The sequence below is a fragment of the Drosophila obscura genome, unplaced genomic scaffold (assembly GCF_018151105.1).
Source record: "Drosophila obscura isolate BZ-5 IFL unplaced genomic scaffold, ASM1815110v1 contig_189, whole genome shotgun sequence".
Taxonomy (NCBI): domain Eukaryota; kingdom Metazoa; phylum Arthropoda; class Insecta; order Diptera; family Drosophilidae; genus Drosophila; species Drosophila obscura.
Window position 1 is genome coordinate 1,947,561 of NW_024542777.1, and position 18,420 is coordinate 1,965,980.

Below are 18,420 nucleotides of genomic sequence, written 5' to 3' on the forward strand. Positions count from 1 at the left end.
TTTGCGTTTATAAATGTATAAAAATGTATATCTATGTTGAGAGAAGACACTATTCGAAAAGATTGTTACAAAAGCTTTTCAATTTATTATTTATGTATATTATGTATACTATATATGTAATATCCGAGTGTTTGTTTGTTTGTTTTTCTTTTAGTCAACTGCTCCATTTTCAGTCTTCAACAATTTGTTGTGGCTTGTGAGAATAAATTGGCGTATAAATGGAATATAATTCTTATTCATATGTAGTATCTACGATTGTGTATATCGTTCGTATAAAAATTCCAATAAAATTGTATAAAATGTCTTGTTCTGTTCTGTAAAAACGTCCTAAAAAGTAATTATTTGTTGTTAATTGCAATATTTTGGCGCTTCTCTTTATAAAAGTACTAGGGCTGCGCTGCTGTGTGTGGAGTGGAAAAAAGGCATTTAAAAAAAGAACAAAATTAAAAATATACAAAATTGAGTGCATTTTACTCTCTCATGAATTTATTTCTTAGGTGTATTTGGAATAGTTTCCATATTCATGCGGATCGAAGTGATTCCAATTTGGTTAAAACTTAAGCATCGACAACTAAACGATAAACTAAACATCATGTATACATTACATGGATAGATGTATGTATGTATATACGCATATATGTACACAGTTTAAAAAGGTAAACCATTATTTAACAATTAAATATCTGATAAATACACCCCTCGAATCAATTCATTCAACTTAAGCGCTAGCCAATCAAAATTAAATCAAATTACATTTTATAAACATTTTGGCGAAAAAATATTTCTCACAAAACAAGATTCGAGATTCACGGATAGGAAGGGATGCTGGGAGGGGGGAAGGATCCAATATTCACCTTAAAGTTATACTGAAAATATTCGAGTCGAGGCGCAACATCGTGCCTGTTCCTGTGGGAGGGAATGTGAGTGTGTGTGTGTGTGTGTGAGTGTGAGTGTGTCTGTTGCATGTGTCCAAAACAATTTAATCGCCCAATCACATATTGCAGTATCTCCTCAATATTTGTTAAATATATTGTTTTTTTTTCGTTTTTGAATTTTGATTTTCGATTCGTTGCTGTTTGTGGTCGTGGTCGTCGCGCCTAGCAATCCATCTCCTCCAGGGTGCGCGACAGGCGATTATTGTCGATTCTCCGGCGCTGCGATCGTCGCACCGCATCCGCCCGCCGATACGGCTCGCTCTTCAGCCCCAGCAGTATGTCCTCCAGGGCCCCGTTGTAGACCTCGTCCTGCTGCATCAGCTTCTTCTCGAGCACCGAATGCGCCTTGCTCTTCAGCTCGTTGATAACGGCGTCCTGCAAGGAGAGTGCGCATGTTGAAGCCAACTGTTAAACGTGTCGTAGGGCAACCCGGAGCGAAGACAGGTTGTGGCGGGGGGGGGATTAAAGAAAATAAATAGATACAGCCATTAGTCAAAGAGAACCATCACCAGTACGACAGACAGACACTGATTTATTCTAAGCGGTTAGTCGCGGTTAGTCACTATGTTAGTTTTGTTTTGATGAGATCTAAAATATGCTCGCAGGCTTTTGCCTGTGGAAGCTATTTTGCTTAAGAATCTAAAAATATTAAACTAAATTAAACGTTTGCTGCGGGAATCTTTAAATTACTGTTTCAATCTATCAGTTAACAGGAAAAGCAAACAAAGCTATAGACCGATTCAAATCAAATTAAATGTATGCACCTAGCACTAGCTTAAATCACTCGATTTAACCGATACTCTATAGGCGAGGCATGGACTCAAACTGCTTCAACTTTAAATGCCCTTTCGATGAGGGGATCATCATAAGGAGCTCCCTTTCCCTTTAATATGGATCTCTTTAAGCTCTTTTAGAGATAAACAAAAGCAAAACCAAGTGCAACAACGAGAGTCTAGCGTGTTATAAGGGGGGAAGGGGCACTATTCCTAATTGCGCGTTCGAACGAGTTCAAAGAGTCTGTGTTAAGTGTTAAAATGAAATATGTTTTAGCTTTTGGAACTGTTTGAAACTTTTCCCACATCAACGAAATATTAATCATCGAAGCAGGGATACATTTCTGGCAAGAGTCCAATGGTCGCAGTCGTAAGTGGATTTGGATTTGGATTAGCAATGGAATTAGCGAGGATTAGGCCACACAGCGTGGGGATTAGAATAGGAGCCAAGAGACAGGCGGGTACTGGGCACTGGGTACTGGGTTAGACAAAAGATGACACAAGCCACGCGACTTACACTAATCACAAAACAAATCCCGCCACATGCCGTCCCCCAAAGAAGATGGTGCTAGTGGTGTTGGTGGATGGTGTTGGATATTGGTTGGATTTGTGGGGGGAGCAGGCAGCCAAAACCAAGTGTCTGCGCTTTGTGTGTATGTTTCGAGCTGTTAACCAAATGACCAAGTAGTTAACGTGACGTGCTAGGGTGGAGGTTGGAGGAGGTTGAGGTGGTTGGTGGTGATTGGTGGTGGTTGGTGGTGCCCCTGGGTATGGAGTTATGGGAGGCAAGTGTCCACAGTGATGTGCTGCTTGGCAAAGTCGAGCAGGCAATGTATTTGCTGCGTAAATCGGATCAGAATGAAAGCGTCACAGGTTACGAGAGCATTGGAGAAATGAGCAGGTAGGAGTTAGACATCCGATTCGCAGGAGTTGGAGGCCACCCTGGGCAGCTGCCGCTGCCGCTGTCCGGGACTCACCTGTTGCTTCTTCTGGTTGTGCTTGTTGCGCATCAGGACCTGGGCGTTGTTCTCCTTCTTGGAGGCAGCCAGGGCCGCTGCCTGCTCCAGGCGACGACGCTGCTCGTTCTCCTGGTCGTGTTGCTGCAAAAAGGACAAACAATGTAGGGGAATCTCAAACGTTAGAGTCGGTACTCGACGGCACCCACCTTGAAGGCCCGCGTGAAGCGGACAATCAGCGAAAAGAAGGCGGCCGCATCGGTAGTCCGCGCGGACTCGCCAAAGTACTCGACACACTCCTTGAACGCCTCCTGGGCGTGCCGCAGGTCGCTCTTGATCTTCTTCAGCTTGTCCTCGGTGTTGTTGAGGAAGTCGCGCAGGATGTGCGTCTGGGTGCCCTTCACGCGCAGCTCGGCCTCCTTGCGCACCTGATCCATGCCCTTTTCCATCTCGTGGACATCGGCCACCACATTCTCGAGCGACGCCAGCGCCGCCTTGTCCGTGCACTGCAGCTCCGTCTCGTAGTTGAGCAGGTCCGGGAACTTGGCCCGTATTGTGGCCACAATGTAGTGCAGCAGCGACGACCGCTTGTCCGTCGATTTGGTGTCGATGAGCGTGTCCAGCGACTGCAGCTTGAAGCCATAGGCCGGTCCGCGCTTGTTGCTGTTCAGATAGTTCCCAAAGGCCAGAACAATCTCCAGCACCGCCCTAAACTTGCGCGACTCCTTCAGGGAGATGGAGGCTCCGGCTATCGACTGGACTTGCTGCAACAGAAAAGGCAGAAGATCGGATTAGAAGATCAGCCACGCAGCGATCCAGCGCAGACTGCTGATCCATACCGGACTGATCAGATGGACGCTATCGAAAAAGTTGCCGATGTAGTTCATGATCGAGAGCTTGAAGGAGATGCGCTCGACGCGCGACAGCTGCAGCATGAACCTGTCCTCCTCGTTGAGCAGCTGGGGATCCTTGCGCGCAATTATGTACTCCTTGTAGACCTTGATCTCGACATCGGTGGGCACCATCTTCTGCAGCAGCTCCACATTCTCCAGCGACAGCTTCTTCAGATCCAGCCCATGTATGGCAGCCACCACATCGTCGATGGGCATGCCAAGCTTGCGCCGGGAGATTGCTAAGGGAGTAATCAGCAATCAGTAAGGGCTAGGACATTGGCTCTCCTCTTCCCCGCACTCACCAATGTTTCTTAACCTCGAGTGCTCCAGCAGCGAGACATGGTCGGGCCGCTTGACCCGTTTGCTGGCCTGCAACGAGCCATCCACCTCCGAGCCAGCGATGCCGTTGTGCAGAGCCCCGCCAATGCTGCCAATCTTGAAGCGCTCCTCGAACTCGTTGAAGTCGATCTGCTTGAAGATCTTCTCGTCGTCCAGCTCATTGAAGATGGTGCCACGCACCTGCAAAAGCGAAACATGAGTAGGGGAAGATCAAGGCGCAGCCTGTCCGATCCACTTACCTGATTCGGCTTCAGCGGTATCCAGTTGAGAGTCGGCAGCTTGTATTTGGTGGGCACCTTCCGCTTGATGGTCATGGCGCCGTCGGGGGCGGGCATGAAGCCGGCCACCGGAGGAGGCGGCGGCGCGAACGAGCATAGCATGGGCTGAGCATACGGTGTGTAGGGCGCCATCGAGGCGATGCTGCCATTGGGGCTGCCCAGCGGACTGAGACCCATGCCGGGCATCATGGGCGGTGGCGGCGGGGCGGGCGGTGCCGGAGGTGGAGGCGGTGGCGGTGGCGGAGCTGCTGCTGCAGTTGGCATCGGTGGAGGTAGCGGCGGGGGCAGGGGCGAGGCAGCGCCCGATGCAGCGCCAGCCAGGAGCCCGCCATTCGTGAGGCATCCATCGTCGCTGGAGGCGGAACGGGGCAGGGAGCGGGACAGGGTCTGCAGCTCCTGGTTCTTGGTGCGCAGCAGCGTGTCGCGCTTCTGCAGCTCCTGTTCGTTCTGCTGCAGCATCCGCTGGAGGGCCGTCAGCTCCTCCTCCAGATTCTGACGGGCCACCGTCAGCTGGTCGCGATCCGTCTTCAGTTTGATGTTCTCCGACTCCAGCTCGCCGAATTTGTAAAGGAACTCGGAGTTGCGGTCAATCTCACGCTCCAGCTGATCGTCCAGCTCCTGGACCCGCTCCAGGGCCGACGTCTTCGTCTCCGAGTCCTCCATTAGGGCGGCCACATCGAAGACGTTGTCCAGGTAGGCGGAGATCTGGACCTTCAGCTCCTCGGACTCGGTCATCCGGATCCGCTCGAGGTACTTGTCCAGCCCCAGCGCCGTGAACTCGTACTGCAGATGGACGCGGTAGTTCATGTCCTCCACGGAGTGCACCACGATGTTCATGAACTGCATGCAGGCGACCATGAAGTCGATGTTGAAGGCCTCGAAGTTCATGAAGTACTCCATGAGGGTCTGGAAGCGCCGCTGCTCCTGGCACACGTCCTTGAAGTTGTCGAAGGAGCCCAGGATGATCTCGTGCCCCCCCTTCACCAGGCAGATGGCCGCCAGCAGCTCCAGCACCAGCGCCTTTGTCCTCAGCGACTTGTGGATGAGGCTCAAGGCGATGCAGTTGATCGCCTCCCGATGCTGAATGACCATATTGAAGCCGTACTTGTTGTTCATGATGGCCCGCAGGCACATTATCGACACGTGGATGTCGTCGGTGGCCGCTCCCATGTTCAGCTTGGCAATGTGACGCGAGCGCCGCTTCAGGCTGGGACTGTCCATGGCATCGGCAATGGTGGGACGCAGGAAGCCGTACGACACGTGCTGCTGCTGCCTCGAGCTGTCCAGCAGGAGGAGAGAGCCATTGCCCAGGGCCCCATTGTGAGTGTGATTGTGAGGCTGGCTCTGGGAGGGACTGAGCGAGCTGTTCTGCCCGAGTACCATTTCCACGCCATCCCCGCCGCTGGTTAGGTTTAGGCGCTCCTCGGAGGCGCAGAGGGCGCCCTGCAGACGCTGCTCGTGCTGCATCATCTGCAGCCGAAAGCTGAGATAGTCCACCAGGGCGTCCAGGCCCTGGTTTTTGTCGTCGAGGAACTCCTTCACCCACTCAATGTGGTTCGTTCGGAGCGAGATCTCTAGGTCCCGCAGCACCTGCGTGGACGTCGACTCGCCTACCATTTTCCGTTTCTGGCAAAAAAAGTACAAGAGGTAAAGCTGTAAGTGTACAAGGAGAGAGAGAGAGAGAGAGAGAGCAGCGGTTGGATAGGAGGATGCAGGATTCGGGAGCAGGATGGATACAGGGATTCAGGATTTGGGTGGTGCAGGTGCAGCGGGATACCATAGAGAGAGAGAGAGAGAGAGGAAGAAAAGAGATCGGAGTTTCGTGTTGGATCGTGGTGGTGTGTGTGTGTGTGTGTGTGTTTGTCAGTGTTTTGTGAGTAGAGAAATGAGAAATTTACACATTAATTAATGGAACAACAACAGAATTCGGTTTAAGATTTAATCATTTTAGTCTACAATTTTAGCTTTGGCCCAAGGGCAGGTTAAAGGTTAAGGGTTAAGGGACAAACAGACAACCAGACACCAAAACAACCAGAGACCAAACACCAATCGGATGGATTGTATTCCCATGTAATATGCACATGGATATCTTACCCGATGACTGCGCGATGCCTTTGGGTCCAAATATGTTCGCAATCTGCTCAAGTAATGTGAGGGAGGATCCTTCGCCTGCACCATTTCCTGCAGAAGAAAAAAGACGTATGCGACAAACGGGGATTAGTTTGAGGATATACAGGATATATATATATATACATATAATATGTGTGTGTAAATATGTATATGGAAAAGGCAGAGGATTTTTCATCTACTCTGCTCGTTTATTGTTCCCTCTTGATTGTGATCAATCTGGAGACTACAAATTTGCAGCCTGACTTTTATCCATCAGATATTGCCAGAAGAACAGAAATTTAAACGGAATATGATTTGTTCACCCATAAAAAACAAAGGCACCTACCCGCGTTGCGATTTTTCAGCAATTAAGTTTATTTCCTACAAGCTGGGGCGAAATATCTAATTAAGAAGTCGAGGTATGCTCAGCTTAATATGTACACACATACATATTTACATATGTTTGTATTTGTATGTACAGTTCATTGTATAGTACATATTATGCGAAGTATTATTGTTCGGCCGCTACATAGCGAAAGTTTCGAGAGTTTAATTATTTAACTTTTCATTAATTAATAATAAAATATCAACAGAGGATTATTTGTACTAGAGCTCTTGGTGAGAAAAGGCAGCCGAATCGATTCGGTGGGATTCGTTATTCGCTTTGTTCGGTCAGTTAGAATCAGCGTCTCTGCTTTCTCGTTCCAAAACGGACTGGTTGTAATTTTTACGCGGTTTGATCCGAAAATTTCGGTTTTTTTTTCTCGCTCACTCTCCGTTTTATCATCTGGTAGAGTTTTGCTGGTTTTTCTGCCTGAAAATCTTTATTTGTGTAAATCAGTAGACATCAGGCACGAATCCAATCAGGTTAATTGCTTTACACTAAAAATAATTAATAATGTTTTGCGACCAAAAAAAAAAAGAAGGAAAACGAACGAATAGTTCAACATTTTGTTTAGTGCAAAAAAGCCGAATGTTTAAGCAATCTCCGTAGTATGTTTTGAGTCCTTTCGCAATGCTCGCATTGGGGTAATTCGAATCTGACTGAAGAAGTGATTCGTAATAATCAAAATGATTAAAAAGAGGCTTGAGTACAGGCTGTGGTTTTATGAATGCTGTGAATTCACACAAGACTCATCCGAATGTCCTTTAAATATCTGTTTCTGATAAATCAATCCCATCTTTTACATCTCGAAATATGTTCAAAACTTCCTATCTAAATCTGCTTATTGACATTCCTCGGACTATCTTTAGTTTGACCGTTTAATGGCAACAGCAGGAAATCAGATCACAATGCAATCATCTTCAGTGGAAATGAATGTGGCAGTTGCAGTGGCAGAGGAGTTACCCAAGCCCCTCTGTTCAATGAACTGAGCTCTGGGTTGGCTCTTCCGGGGGGTAATGTTTATGGGGAGGAGGTAGACAAGAGACAAAGAGACAAAGAGACAAAGAGAGGGAGAGAGAGATCTCCTAAAGCATTAACACCAGGCGGAGGCTTGGCGGCGGCTTTTACTTTTGTTTTTTATTTATATTTTTACTGGCGGCCGTAACTGCATATTTGTGTAGTACGATTATGTCTGCAGTTCCACACGTCGATCCCCATCCCCATTCACATGCACATGCACATTCACATCCCCATCCCATCCCATCCGATCCGAGGCTGGAGCAGCGCGATCACATAAGCATCGATGGGTGCTTGCCTAACGTTGAACATTTTTAAGCATTTTTGAGCATGAAGCGTGGTATACTTGTTTTAGCTTTCTGTGTGCTTGTGTTTTGTTTAACTATGCCAACCACTAAGGCACCAACCACAACAGCCAAACAGCCCCAAACCCAATCCCAAGCCACAGCAATAGCAAAAGCAACAGCAACAGCAACAAATGCGATACCAGAGATCCAACCAACGCATGACTACAACCTAAACTATGTGTGGGTTTTGTGTGTGTGGTTTGGGGTCTCGGATCGGGGAGCTGCAGTCAAAGAAAAACCAGTTTCGATTCTTTTTCCTAGTCGAAGAGGCCTGAAGAAATAAATATCAACATGCATACCAGGTACATATACACATAAATACATTTCCATATACGTATATATATCTATAGATGGATAAAGATATATGTATATGTATGGAAGCGGCTCCAACAACGATTAAAAACTGCAATTTATCGCAGTCATAATAATTTGCATTTTGTCACTGTGAGCCTCGAAAGCGGGAGAGAGAAAGAGAGAGAGAGAGAGAGCTTCGTGGGATTGGCTTCCCTCGAGGAGTCACTTGGAGGAGTCAGTCTCACAGTCTCAGTCGTCCTCGAGTGGCAAGTTTCGCCTCCACCATCATCGTCCGTCGGACCTGTCCCATTCTCTGTCTCGCTGTCTGTCTGTGGGCTGCGTTTTCATTCATTTTCATGACTAGACTACGCTACAGAGTTGGTTTTACAGTGGGCTAGTGGCATGAAAATGATTATTAAATATAAGTATATCCAACCAACATGATTTTTATACTTGTGGACACATTCACAGCGTTCTCTTTCAATTTTATGGATTTCTGTTTTATTTTCTCACATTTCAACGAAGCATGGCAGGTTTTTAGTACATACAATATACCAAAAAGTAGATGTAATTTTGACAATCCTTTAGAGCATCGGTGGGCACGTCCTTGCTTCCAACTGATCCCATTTCTCCCACTGAAGCGGCATAAACGTGCTGCTGGAAAAGAGAATCATTGCACCACCATACATGTCGTGTGCATGACTCGACTCGGTCACAACGGTGCTTTTACCCAATGTTTTATTTGCACCCACGGTGCAGTGTTACCGTCTGAATTATGGAAAACAGGTCTCTGTCTCTGTGTGGCAGGCGGCGGCGGCGGGCGGTTCGGTCGTTCAGGAACCGGCGACGACGTGGACAAAAAACAACACCAAAGTGCAGCCATGTTGGGTGTTTATGATATTTTATCGTATGGCAGAAAATGTTTGACGCGAGTCCCAAGTCCGAGCAGGGCATTCCTCTTCCTGCTCTACGAGTATTCCACTCCACTCCACTCCGACATAAGCCTGTGGCGAAAATGCTCGTATTTACCTACGCGTATAGCAGTATATTCTCTTTGTTGTGCAGCACCGTTGTTGTCAGTTTCTAGGTGCAGCTCTTGAAAATTCAGTGACCCAGTTACAAGCCGAGATACATAGATGGTTGGTTGGATGGATGGATTTGGATACGGATAGACGGATAGATACGAGTAGAATCCACCGAAAAAGGGGCACGCTCTGGCGCAGACGTTAATAGTTTCGTCATATCTTCCGACAGCCCCAGTCCCAGTTCCAGTCCCCCCACATCATCATCAGAAGCACGCAATCTAGATTTGTCCTACACGGTGTCCGTACACATACATCCATACACACGAGTATATGGTTCTGTACATAAAGCTGTATAAACTTCCCCATTCGTTGCCAAAATGTTTCATTTTTGGATTCAGCCAGCAAATGAGCCATTTGAAAATGGAATCGAATCGTTCAACACTTTTGTGTGAAGCGGCAAAAAGCGACGACATCAAAAACATGCGAGCGACAAGCAGCACGCACTGCATAATGATTGACAAAAAGCCGTACGAGTACAAGATACTCTAATCATACGAAGCGACGAGACATATGTGCATCACATCAACTTGAACACATGTTCTACGGTCTATTTACAACTACAGTCATGACTGTAAGAGCACGTTTAAATCGGTTAAGTGATTAAGCCAATGTCAGGTTAGCAAACAAATAGGAAATGGCAGATCGGAAGAGATTTATTTTAGGCCAAAACAATCCTCAATTATCCCGAATATCTTTCGGATTCGATTAAACCATAAATGTTGCATTTTCCAGCCTTAACATCCACATTTTCCTTTATACAAGCCACCCAACCCCAAAACTTTGCTAACTGAAAGGGAATTTCGTTTCGTAAATTTGATCAGCGCATAAACGCCTTCGGAATTCCAACTGGTGGCCCTCGTAGCTGAGGCACACACACACATACATACGTACACATGTTTATGCGTGTGTTTGTGTGTGCAACAATTACATATATTGCGCAAAGCCATTTGCTGTGGGGTTTAATTGGAGCGGCGGCCACTTCACTTCTAGACAGCCTAAAGGTCAGCGTTCAAGGTGTCGCCATGAATGGAGGAGAGACATCAACCAAATACTTAACCCCCCAAAGAGCCATAGAGCCATGGAGCCATAGAGCCACTCCCATCTCCAACCCCTTTGACCAGCGACTAAGGGAGAGTCGGTCAAATTCCAAAAGTGCTGCTAATAGTTTGAACGGAAGTTCTGGCCCCCCGCCAGAAGTTGCTGATAGCAGCCTTTTTTCAGCATAGAAATATAATCAGGTTTATGCACGCTTTAATGGCATGAAAAAACCATTTGTTATGGCACTCACTTGATCGCATATCATGTCCCACTTCTTCTCGTCATCGTAGTTACGCAGCAGCTTTGCCTTGTCCGGCGGCAAGTCCATGGAGGCCTGGAAAAACGAAAGAACAAAAAGCGTTGATGGTTTATTGAACCTGTGCTTATGCATATGTATATATGTATATATAGGCAAGATATGGGGGTAATCAAAAGGCTAAATTTGTTGACAGATGGGCTGCCGAGGCTTATTGTGATGGCATCCAAGAGTGGAGTATCTTTCAAGACACTTAACCAGGGGCCTATTTGCTTGCTCATGCAAATATGGAATTATCACAGCAGCTGCTGCTGAGGGGTACTCGGAGTTAATAATCCATACAGTGGGGAGACAAAGATATGCTCCATTTCCCAAAACAAAGTTTGCTTCCATCTCAGAAATTTCACAATTCTAAGACGGCATCTTCCTCAGGGACCGATCATAGGGTACTCCATGCAAAGCCACGACCGACCATTGTGTGGTGGCTTCACATTCCCTGGCTTGTAATGAACGCAGTGAACCCCAACAAGCAGAAAATCAAACAAATCAACAAACAGAACCCATTTTTACCTGGACGTTTGTGTAAAATGGTTAAATGCACCATTTAACGGGCGGGAATGCACCATAATGAAATCGGCAAATATGCTTACGTGACTTCAATTTAATGTTCCTCTTTATTTTTCTGTTTTTTTTTTCTGGGTGCAGCTGCAGTTGCAGTTGCAAGTTCTAATTAGACACACACACACATGCAGCGGCACAGACACACCTGATGATGATGATGGAGAGCAGGAAGAGGGAGTGCCGAGGACAGAGGACAAAGGAATAAAGCCATTATAATGGATGATCACACAATGAAGTTGGAAATCGGTTGACAATAACAAAACAAATGCATATGAAAGAAGATTTCAGAGAGAGGCAGAGATTGAAATGCAGATGAGAGCGAGCGTCCCAATGCAATGTATTTCCAGTTGGGGTTTGATATATTGCATCGTAAGATTGGGACTGGAAGCTTTCTGCTGGCTCTCCGTTATTTTGCTGCCCGTTATTCTTGTCATTTTCCCACTCCATGGCTGTATTTGTGTTGGTGAAACAGTTGGTATTGAAGGACTCTCTCAGAGAGGACCATAGAAGAAAGATGACGAGAGTGAGAGGGTAGAAAGGAGGCATTGCAAGGCTTGGAAGTCAGTTCCTACAGAGCTATGTGGGAATAAAAACTAGCTTGGATGATCATACAAATAGAAAGATAAATTACATTTATTCTTCTAGAAAAACAAGTATTAGCTGTGCGATTTAATCGAAGAGTTCAAGCTATTTAGTATTACCTATTACCAGTCCCTTTTGTTGTACAATCAAGTTCATCTCCCATCACAGTCCTCCGTAAAATATTTCGTATTTTTATACCCGTACTCAAAAAAGAGTTAAGGGGTATACTAGATTTGTGGTAAAAGTGGATGTGTGTAACGTAGAGAAGGAAACGTTTCCGACCCCATAAAGTATATATATTCTTGATCAGCAGCAATAGCCGAGTCTATATAGCCATGTCCGTCTGTCCGTCCGTCTGTCCGTCCGTCCGTCTTGATGAGCGCCTGGATCTCAGAGACTATAAGAGCTAGAGAAACCAAATTTGGTTTCCAGACTCATGTGATATCACACTGCTACAAGTGTATTTCAGAATTTCGCCCCGCCCCCTTCCACCCCCACAAAGGACGAAAATCTGTGGCAGGCACAGTTTTAAAGATACGATAAAACTAAAAACGCAGTATCGTAGAGATCTACCATATCTACCATATCTACCATATCTACCAGATTGCCGAATCTGAATCAGATCGGATCATAATTATAGCCAGAATGAAGAAATTCATTTTCAGTTGCTTCCCCTCCCCCTCTCGCCCACGACAACGCAACTCATTTTCCTTCTCGCTCGCACTTAAATTTAAATTTTAATATTCTAAAAAATCATGCTCAAAAATGTATATACTGACTGAGTACGAGTATAAGTAGAGTCGCGTCCCCAGAAGCGACCTACACGTTCCTTCTCGTTTCAAGATGTTTTATTGAATGATAATTCTTCCCATTGCTTTTTGTTCACATTCAATTAGTGGAAATTTACATGCAGTTTTCGCAGCTTTGGCTGTGTGTTAATTAAGCTAAACAATTATTAAATTATCTTTACTCTTGCCTCTGTTCGGTTTTGTTGACTTTTTGTTCGACTTTTTTGCAAAACGTGCTGAATGCTATAAAAATAGCATATTTACATACATATGTATGTATATATTTATGTGTAAAACATTTCCCATTCCCCCTTATGGGGAATTGATTGCAAAATATATTGATTAATTAATTGTGATGTTATGGGTGAACCAGACCCAACCCAGCCCTTCCTCCATCCAATAACCTTCCATAACCATCCCTCTCCGATCTCCCCTACTCCACTGTTCCACTCCCCGTTCCGCTCTGAGATCATCATTGAGGCTGAGTGATTTGCCTCGACGCGCTTTTCGTAATAACAAAACAGAAAACAGAAATAAAACAATAAATATGCGAATAAAAGAGTGCATCAAAAGGGAGAGAGAATAATAAGTAAACAAGGTGACAAAGAGACGGCGCAACGAGCTCTCTTCCCTCCCATATTTGTGCCAGAGCAGGCGAAAAGTACGCGCTACTTTTACTATATACAAATTTGACACGATGTACATGACTTCATCGTATAATACCTACATATGTATGTACATATATCGCTCCGCTCCGTTCCGTTCCGTTCCGAATCCAAGCCATATCCATCTGTGTGTATGTGTGTGTGTGAGTGTGCACTCGTACATAATGAATTACTTGACCGTCACACCGGATACGCATTTTAAATTTTTCCCTCAATTTGTGTTCTCGATCCGATCCCCCCAAACGCAGCTCGAACCTGTCTACGGCCATGCGAGATGAGTAATAGCGTGAGTGGTACCTACATGCGTACATAGGTGCTCCCATACGACATAAGGCTTGGCATTTCCCCATAAATGCATCTACGGTCATCGTCTGATAGCGGTAAGACCAAATAAATACCCGACAATTGACAGATTGGAAGTCACTTTCATTCTTTATTAAGTTACTTCTGAGTCCTATGCCGCATATGCATGTACATTGTACACAGATATTGTACACAAAAGAAAGCCATTTATCAAAACATCCAGAATCAAGCCAAGTTGGCACGTTGCTTTAGTTGTATATCCATATATCCTTCTGTTTTGCAAATAATTGTGACCAGGAGAATGTCGCTAGAAGCAATCCCCATGAGTACGTAATTTTATAATATATAACTCTATACCCGTACATATGGTTTTATATCTGGTATAGTTTTGCGGAATGGCATTTTTCAACAGAATTCTGTATGATATCCGATTAATAGCCCACATGCGGCACTTGAGCGATTTTCTTGCGTATCTTAAATTTCCACAACCGCAAATGTACATAAACATAAACAAAGGTGTTCAGTGAGTCGATTACCGCATCATCAGTTGATAAATCAAAAGTGCATTTGTTTATAATCTTGAATAAATAAATATTGAGCACAATATGGCATGAAATTATTCATAAATCAAGGCGCACGTGAATGGTAGCATCTCATAGCAGTTTCAATACACAAAGTCGGAAATACGTAATCTCTGGCCGGTCCGCAAGATTTACACACTGAAACCTGTAATGTGGATAGATATCCCCCATTGATTGCCAGCAAAAGATGTTTCCATAGAAGAAAGATATACCTCCATCGGTATATCTAGCTCGTATAGTAGTAATCCGTAATCTGGGGTACACAAATGATTTTTCCTGGAATTCGCCGCATGATCTTACATACCATCCCATCCCATATAAGTCCAAAGTCTTTTACCGTTTATCATCAATGTTTGCTATACATATGTATGTATGTGTATGTATGTATGTATGCATGAATGCAGTAAAAAACAGATGTCTTTATGTTTTTATCATTATGAGTGGTTTTCTTTTTTGCAGACCGCGAAGGAAGTGCACAGCAAAGATAAACAAATGCCTAGCCCTACGATTCCGATAAAGAGCGATCCAATCCACGCGGAGGGACAGCACTCCGGCGATCGTTTTTCGCAGCGCTAAAGAAGCCGTTAGATAAAGCCAAGCCGAGCGAACAAAGCGGATGGACATTAAATCATCAACTTGGTTCCCATTGTATGGGTTATCGCATCGAGGGCCAACAGGAGAATTTTTACAGAAGTTCAGACGTTTCCCATGTTTATTTGGGTGAACAGATGATAGATTAAAGGTAATTTGGTATGTATCTACTTACGGGAAACACACACAATTGAATACGTAACTACTCGACCTCCCCTCGAAATGAGACAATGAGTATTTAACAATATTAACAACAATAACTGCTGTTGTGGTTCATTGCCTTGTGGTTTGTCAGCCATTGAAAATGTCATTAGGAAGGCGGCTACGGCTGCGGCTGCCCCTCTTCACACTCCTCCTTCGGGCAATTGTTTATAGATTTCAGATTCTAGACCCCACATTGATGATGATGATGATTAAGCGAGTGAAAGTCGGATTGGGTTGGGAAAGCGAATGGAGATGGGGTTGAGGATTTTGTGCGGTTTAATCTCTCTGTCCCCGTATTTTTCTTTATATGTGCATATATTATTTCTTGAGTTTGTGGTAATGACACCCACTATATGAGTCAGGAGATATGCCCCATAATAATGCCATCATCTTTACATTTTTATGCATACAAATAAACATACTTTTACTTTCAATTGAGGAATCAATGAATGGCTGAAAGCCCAAATGATATGCATGGATTTTGTTAAGAGTCAATATTCCATCCATCGCTCTTTCTCTCTCTCTCTGATCAATTGTTTGATCAGCTGAGATGATCTTCCTTCCATCATCGACAGACTGCACTGCACCCTTGTCCGAATAGAAGATTCCTCTGCCCCACCTCACCCCACCCACCATATGCAAAGTTCAGTAAACCCTCGGGATGGAGTCGGTATTTAACCGGAAACATCTGCAGCGACTGCCTGCGATTAGATCCCACAAAACGCAAATTATTAGTGGCGAAAAATGGCATTTGTTGTTATTTATAAACCATGAATCAGACAAACAATCGCTGTTAGTCGGAAGGCGACTGCATGGATTCCACTGGAGGAATCGAGCCGGACCGTACCGGACCGGGTCTCGCCACTTCAATTGGCAAACAGCACTTTTGACTATATATTAAAGTACACACGAATTAGCCGATCCAAGGGACTGAGCAGGCAAAGGCGAGGCCAGTACCAGTGCTAGGGATTGGGGAGCGGGTGGGGAGCTACCGAAATGGCAAACAAACAAACAAAAATGTTGGGGGGCAAATTTCGAGAAAGAAACGAAGGAAAAAAAACAAAACAGAAGCCGAAACACACTTTGAGTGCGAAAAAGAGGCAATGAGTTTTGGACAAACAATAGAGAAAAATAAATAATAGCAGATAGCATACAAAATGTGGTATCAATGGTCTGTCAATGTTGTGGATACGAATACCCTTGAAGTAGTATATTTTAATATTGGAAACGATAAAAAAAAACAAATGAATCGACTGGTTTGATATATATGTACACGTGTGGTTCCCCATAAACAACCATCTTTCCACCCGTAATCCTAAATCAAGATTCCCAGGATCATATTTACAACCCTGAGAGGAAAACAAAAGATCCGATCCCCAAAATGGAATAATGCCAAGAACGTATAAAGGGAACTCTCGCTCGGAACCGAAACCGTTGGAGAAGCATATTTCTCAGTCAGTAACATGACTGACGATAACCGAGATGTCGGCCGTGCATATGAGTATAAATAAATATTTCTCCCCTTTCTGTTCCGTTCTGTTCCAGTGGGAGATAAGCCCGAGCCGGTCCGATGGGCATCCAGCAGCCACAAACAATCATGGGGGCGAGAGAGAGAGAGAGGTATTGAGCGAGGAGTGAGTCAGCATTGGCACAGAGCAATGTCATAGCAACCGCATTAAGAGCGACAGAGAGGGCGACAATCGATCAATTTGCTTTAATTGCCATTAGCATGCCGAATTGGAGTGGCTGAGAGAACGGCAGAGACACGGAGAGGGGGTGAATCCAATGGCTGCTGTGGGCCACTCTCATTTGTTATAGTTTTATGACGGTCAAAGCTGAGAGGTTTTTTTTGGTAATTTTTTGTTGTTAGTACAAAATCTTAATTACGTGGTCTTGTTCAGACCCAGAGCCAGAAAGATATATACAGAGAGAGAGAGAGAGAGATACAGAAACCAACAAAATGTTTGTAGTGGCTGGGATGACTAGCGAATTCAAATTTTGGAGGCACGCGCCTCCGGAACAATGGAATAATATTAGGAATCATCATAGAATTAAGATAGTCGGACTTGGAAACTGTCATGAACTCAAAATCACCAAATTGTGACTAGGAATTACCATCAGTTATGGATGCTCCGGCTCCACCCACAACAACACACAGTTTTCCGAATAATTCGGCTCCCATCCCACTGTGCCCTGCATTTGGAGTTAGAGTGCAGGCCAGAGAGAAAGAGAGAGATCAGAACACACACAAGAAGCGAGGGAGAACATTCTCCCAGTGGCGGGTATACATTTTTGGGGGGTCCTAAGAGGGATACACATGCTTGAAATCGGGAAACACGGAAGATTCTTGTTTTTCGAGAGATGGTGGAATCTGATTAACATAAACCCAACCCTTCTGCCTCGTACGCCTCTGAACACACAAAAACACAAACGCACACACACATGCACATGAGCAGTGTGTCTGACAAAATTCAAGCGAACAGTCGATGAGGTCATCAATCACATGCAACAACTGCGAGGGAGGGGAGAGGATTGGAGTGTGTGTGGGGAGAGAGGAGCTTGAGGAAGCCTATCCTAAGACTAGAAGTACATTCAGAGCTTTTAAAGTCACCCATTTCGCGATAAACGGGGCTAGCGACGACTCACCAGAACTTTGGCGAACCGCCGATCCAGCTCATCTGCTGTGGGCATCGGTTGGTGGCTGCGACTTCGCACGCTCGGCTGCCGGATGTGATGGTACTCGGAGCTGGAGCCGATGTCGTAGCGCAGGTCTTGCTTCTGTAGCGTGCCGCCCCCGGATGCAGGACCGTTGTGATTGTGGTGTCCATTGCGCAGCATGGAGTGGGAGCAGTGCTGTGGATGGTGGTGCTGCTGATCATCTGCATCCACATCGGCAGTGGTGATGTTGCGGGACTTGACTGCACCCATTATTGTGGCAAAGCGACTGCTGCCGCCTGCTGCTGCTGACGCTGCGCCGCCACCTCCGCCTGGTCCGGCCCCTCTGCCTGGTCCTGCTCCTGCGCCACCGTCGTCGCCGGCTTCGATGCTCGCTGCCGTGAGCGCTGTGCTAAGGGATAGGGAAAGGGTCCCCCATACAGTGCGACAGAGTGCGCGGGTGCGTTCGGGGCAACTTGAAAGTTGCTCTTTGATTTCGTTGAAGATATCCAAAGCGGCTGCCTTTTGTTCTTGTTTTTGCTTCTCCTCCTCCTCCTCCTGCTAGGCTAGTGCTGCTGCTGCTGTTTGTGGCCGGGGACTTGTTGTTTCTGTTGTGGCGACCGAATGAGGTATTTTTCACTACTGTTTGCTTATTTAATATAAATTTTGATAATTTAATTTAATTTCTTCTTTGACAATCTAAGCAAAACCACAATTTGCTGCTG

General features: G+C 45.4%; 1 protein-coding gene across 6 annotated transcripts; it reads right to left on the reverse strand.

The window, feature by feature from the left end:
- Window positions 1–464: 464 nt before the first annotated feature.
- On the reverse strand, window positions 465–18,243 carry LOC111066722 (formin-like protein). Of its 6 annotated transcripts, none has more exons than XM_022355550.2 (9): window positions 17,687–18,243; window positions 10,700–10,783; window positions 6,269–6,355; window positions 4,136–5,800; window positions 3,860–4,076; window positions 3,504–3,796; window positions 2,874–3,428; window positions 2,686–2,808; window positions 465–1,340 (listed from the first exon to the last, which is right to left on the reverse strand). In XM_022355550.2, the coding sequence occupies exons 1-9, from the start codon at window positions 17,966–17,968 to the stop codon at window positions 1,098–1,100; spliced, it is 3,549 nt and encodes a 1,182-aa protein (XP_022211242.1). In that variant the 5' UTR covers window positions 17,969–18,243; the 3' UTR covers window positions 465–1,097. The 6 variants fall into 6 exon arrangements, with proteins under 6 accessions (XP_022211242.1, XP_022211241.1, XP_022211237.1 ...); XM_022355549.2 differs by having other exon boundaries at window positions 4,136–5,827; XM_022355545.2 differs by having other exon boundaries at window positions 465–1,310; window positions 17,687–18,057.
- Between the last annotated feature and the right edge of the window lie 177 nt (window positions 18,244–18,420).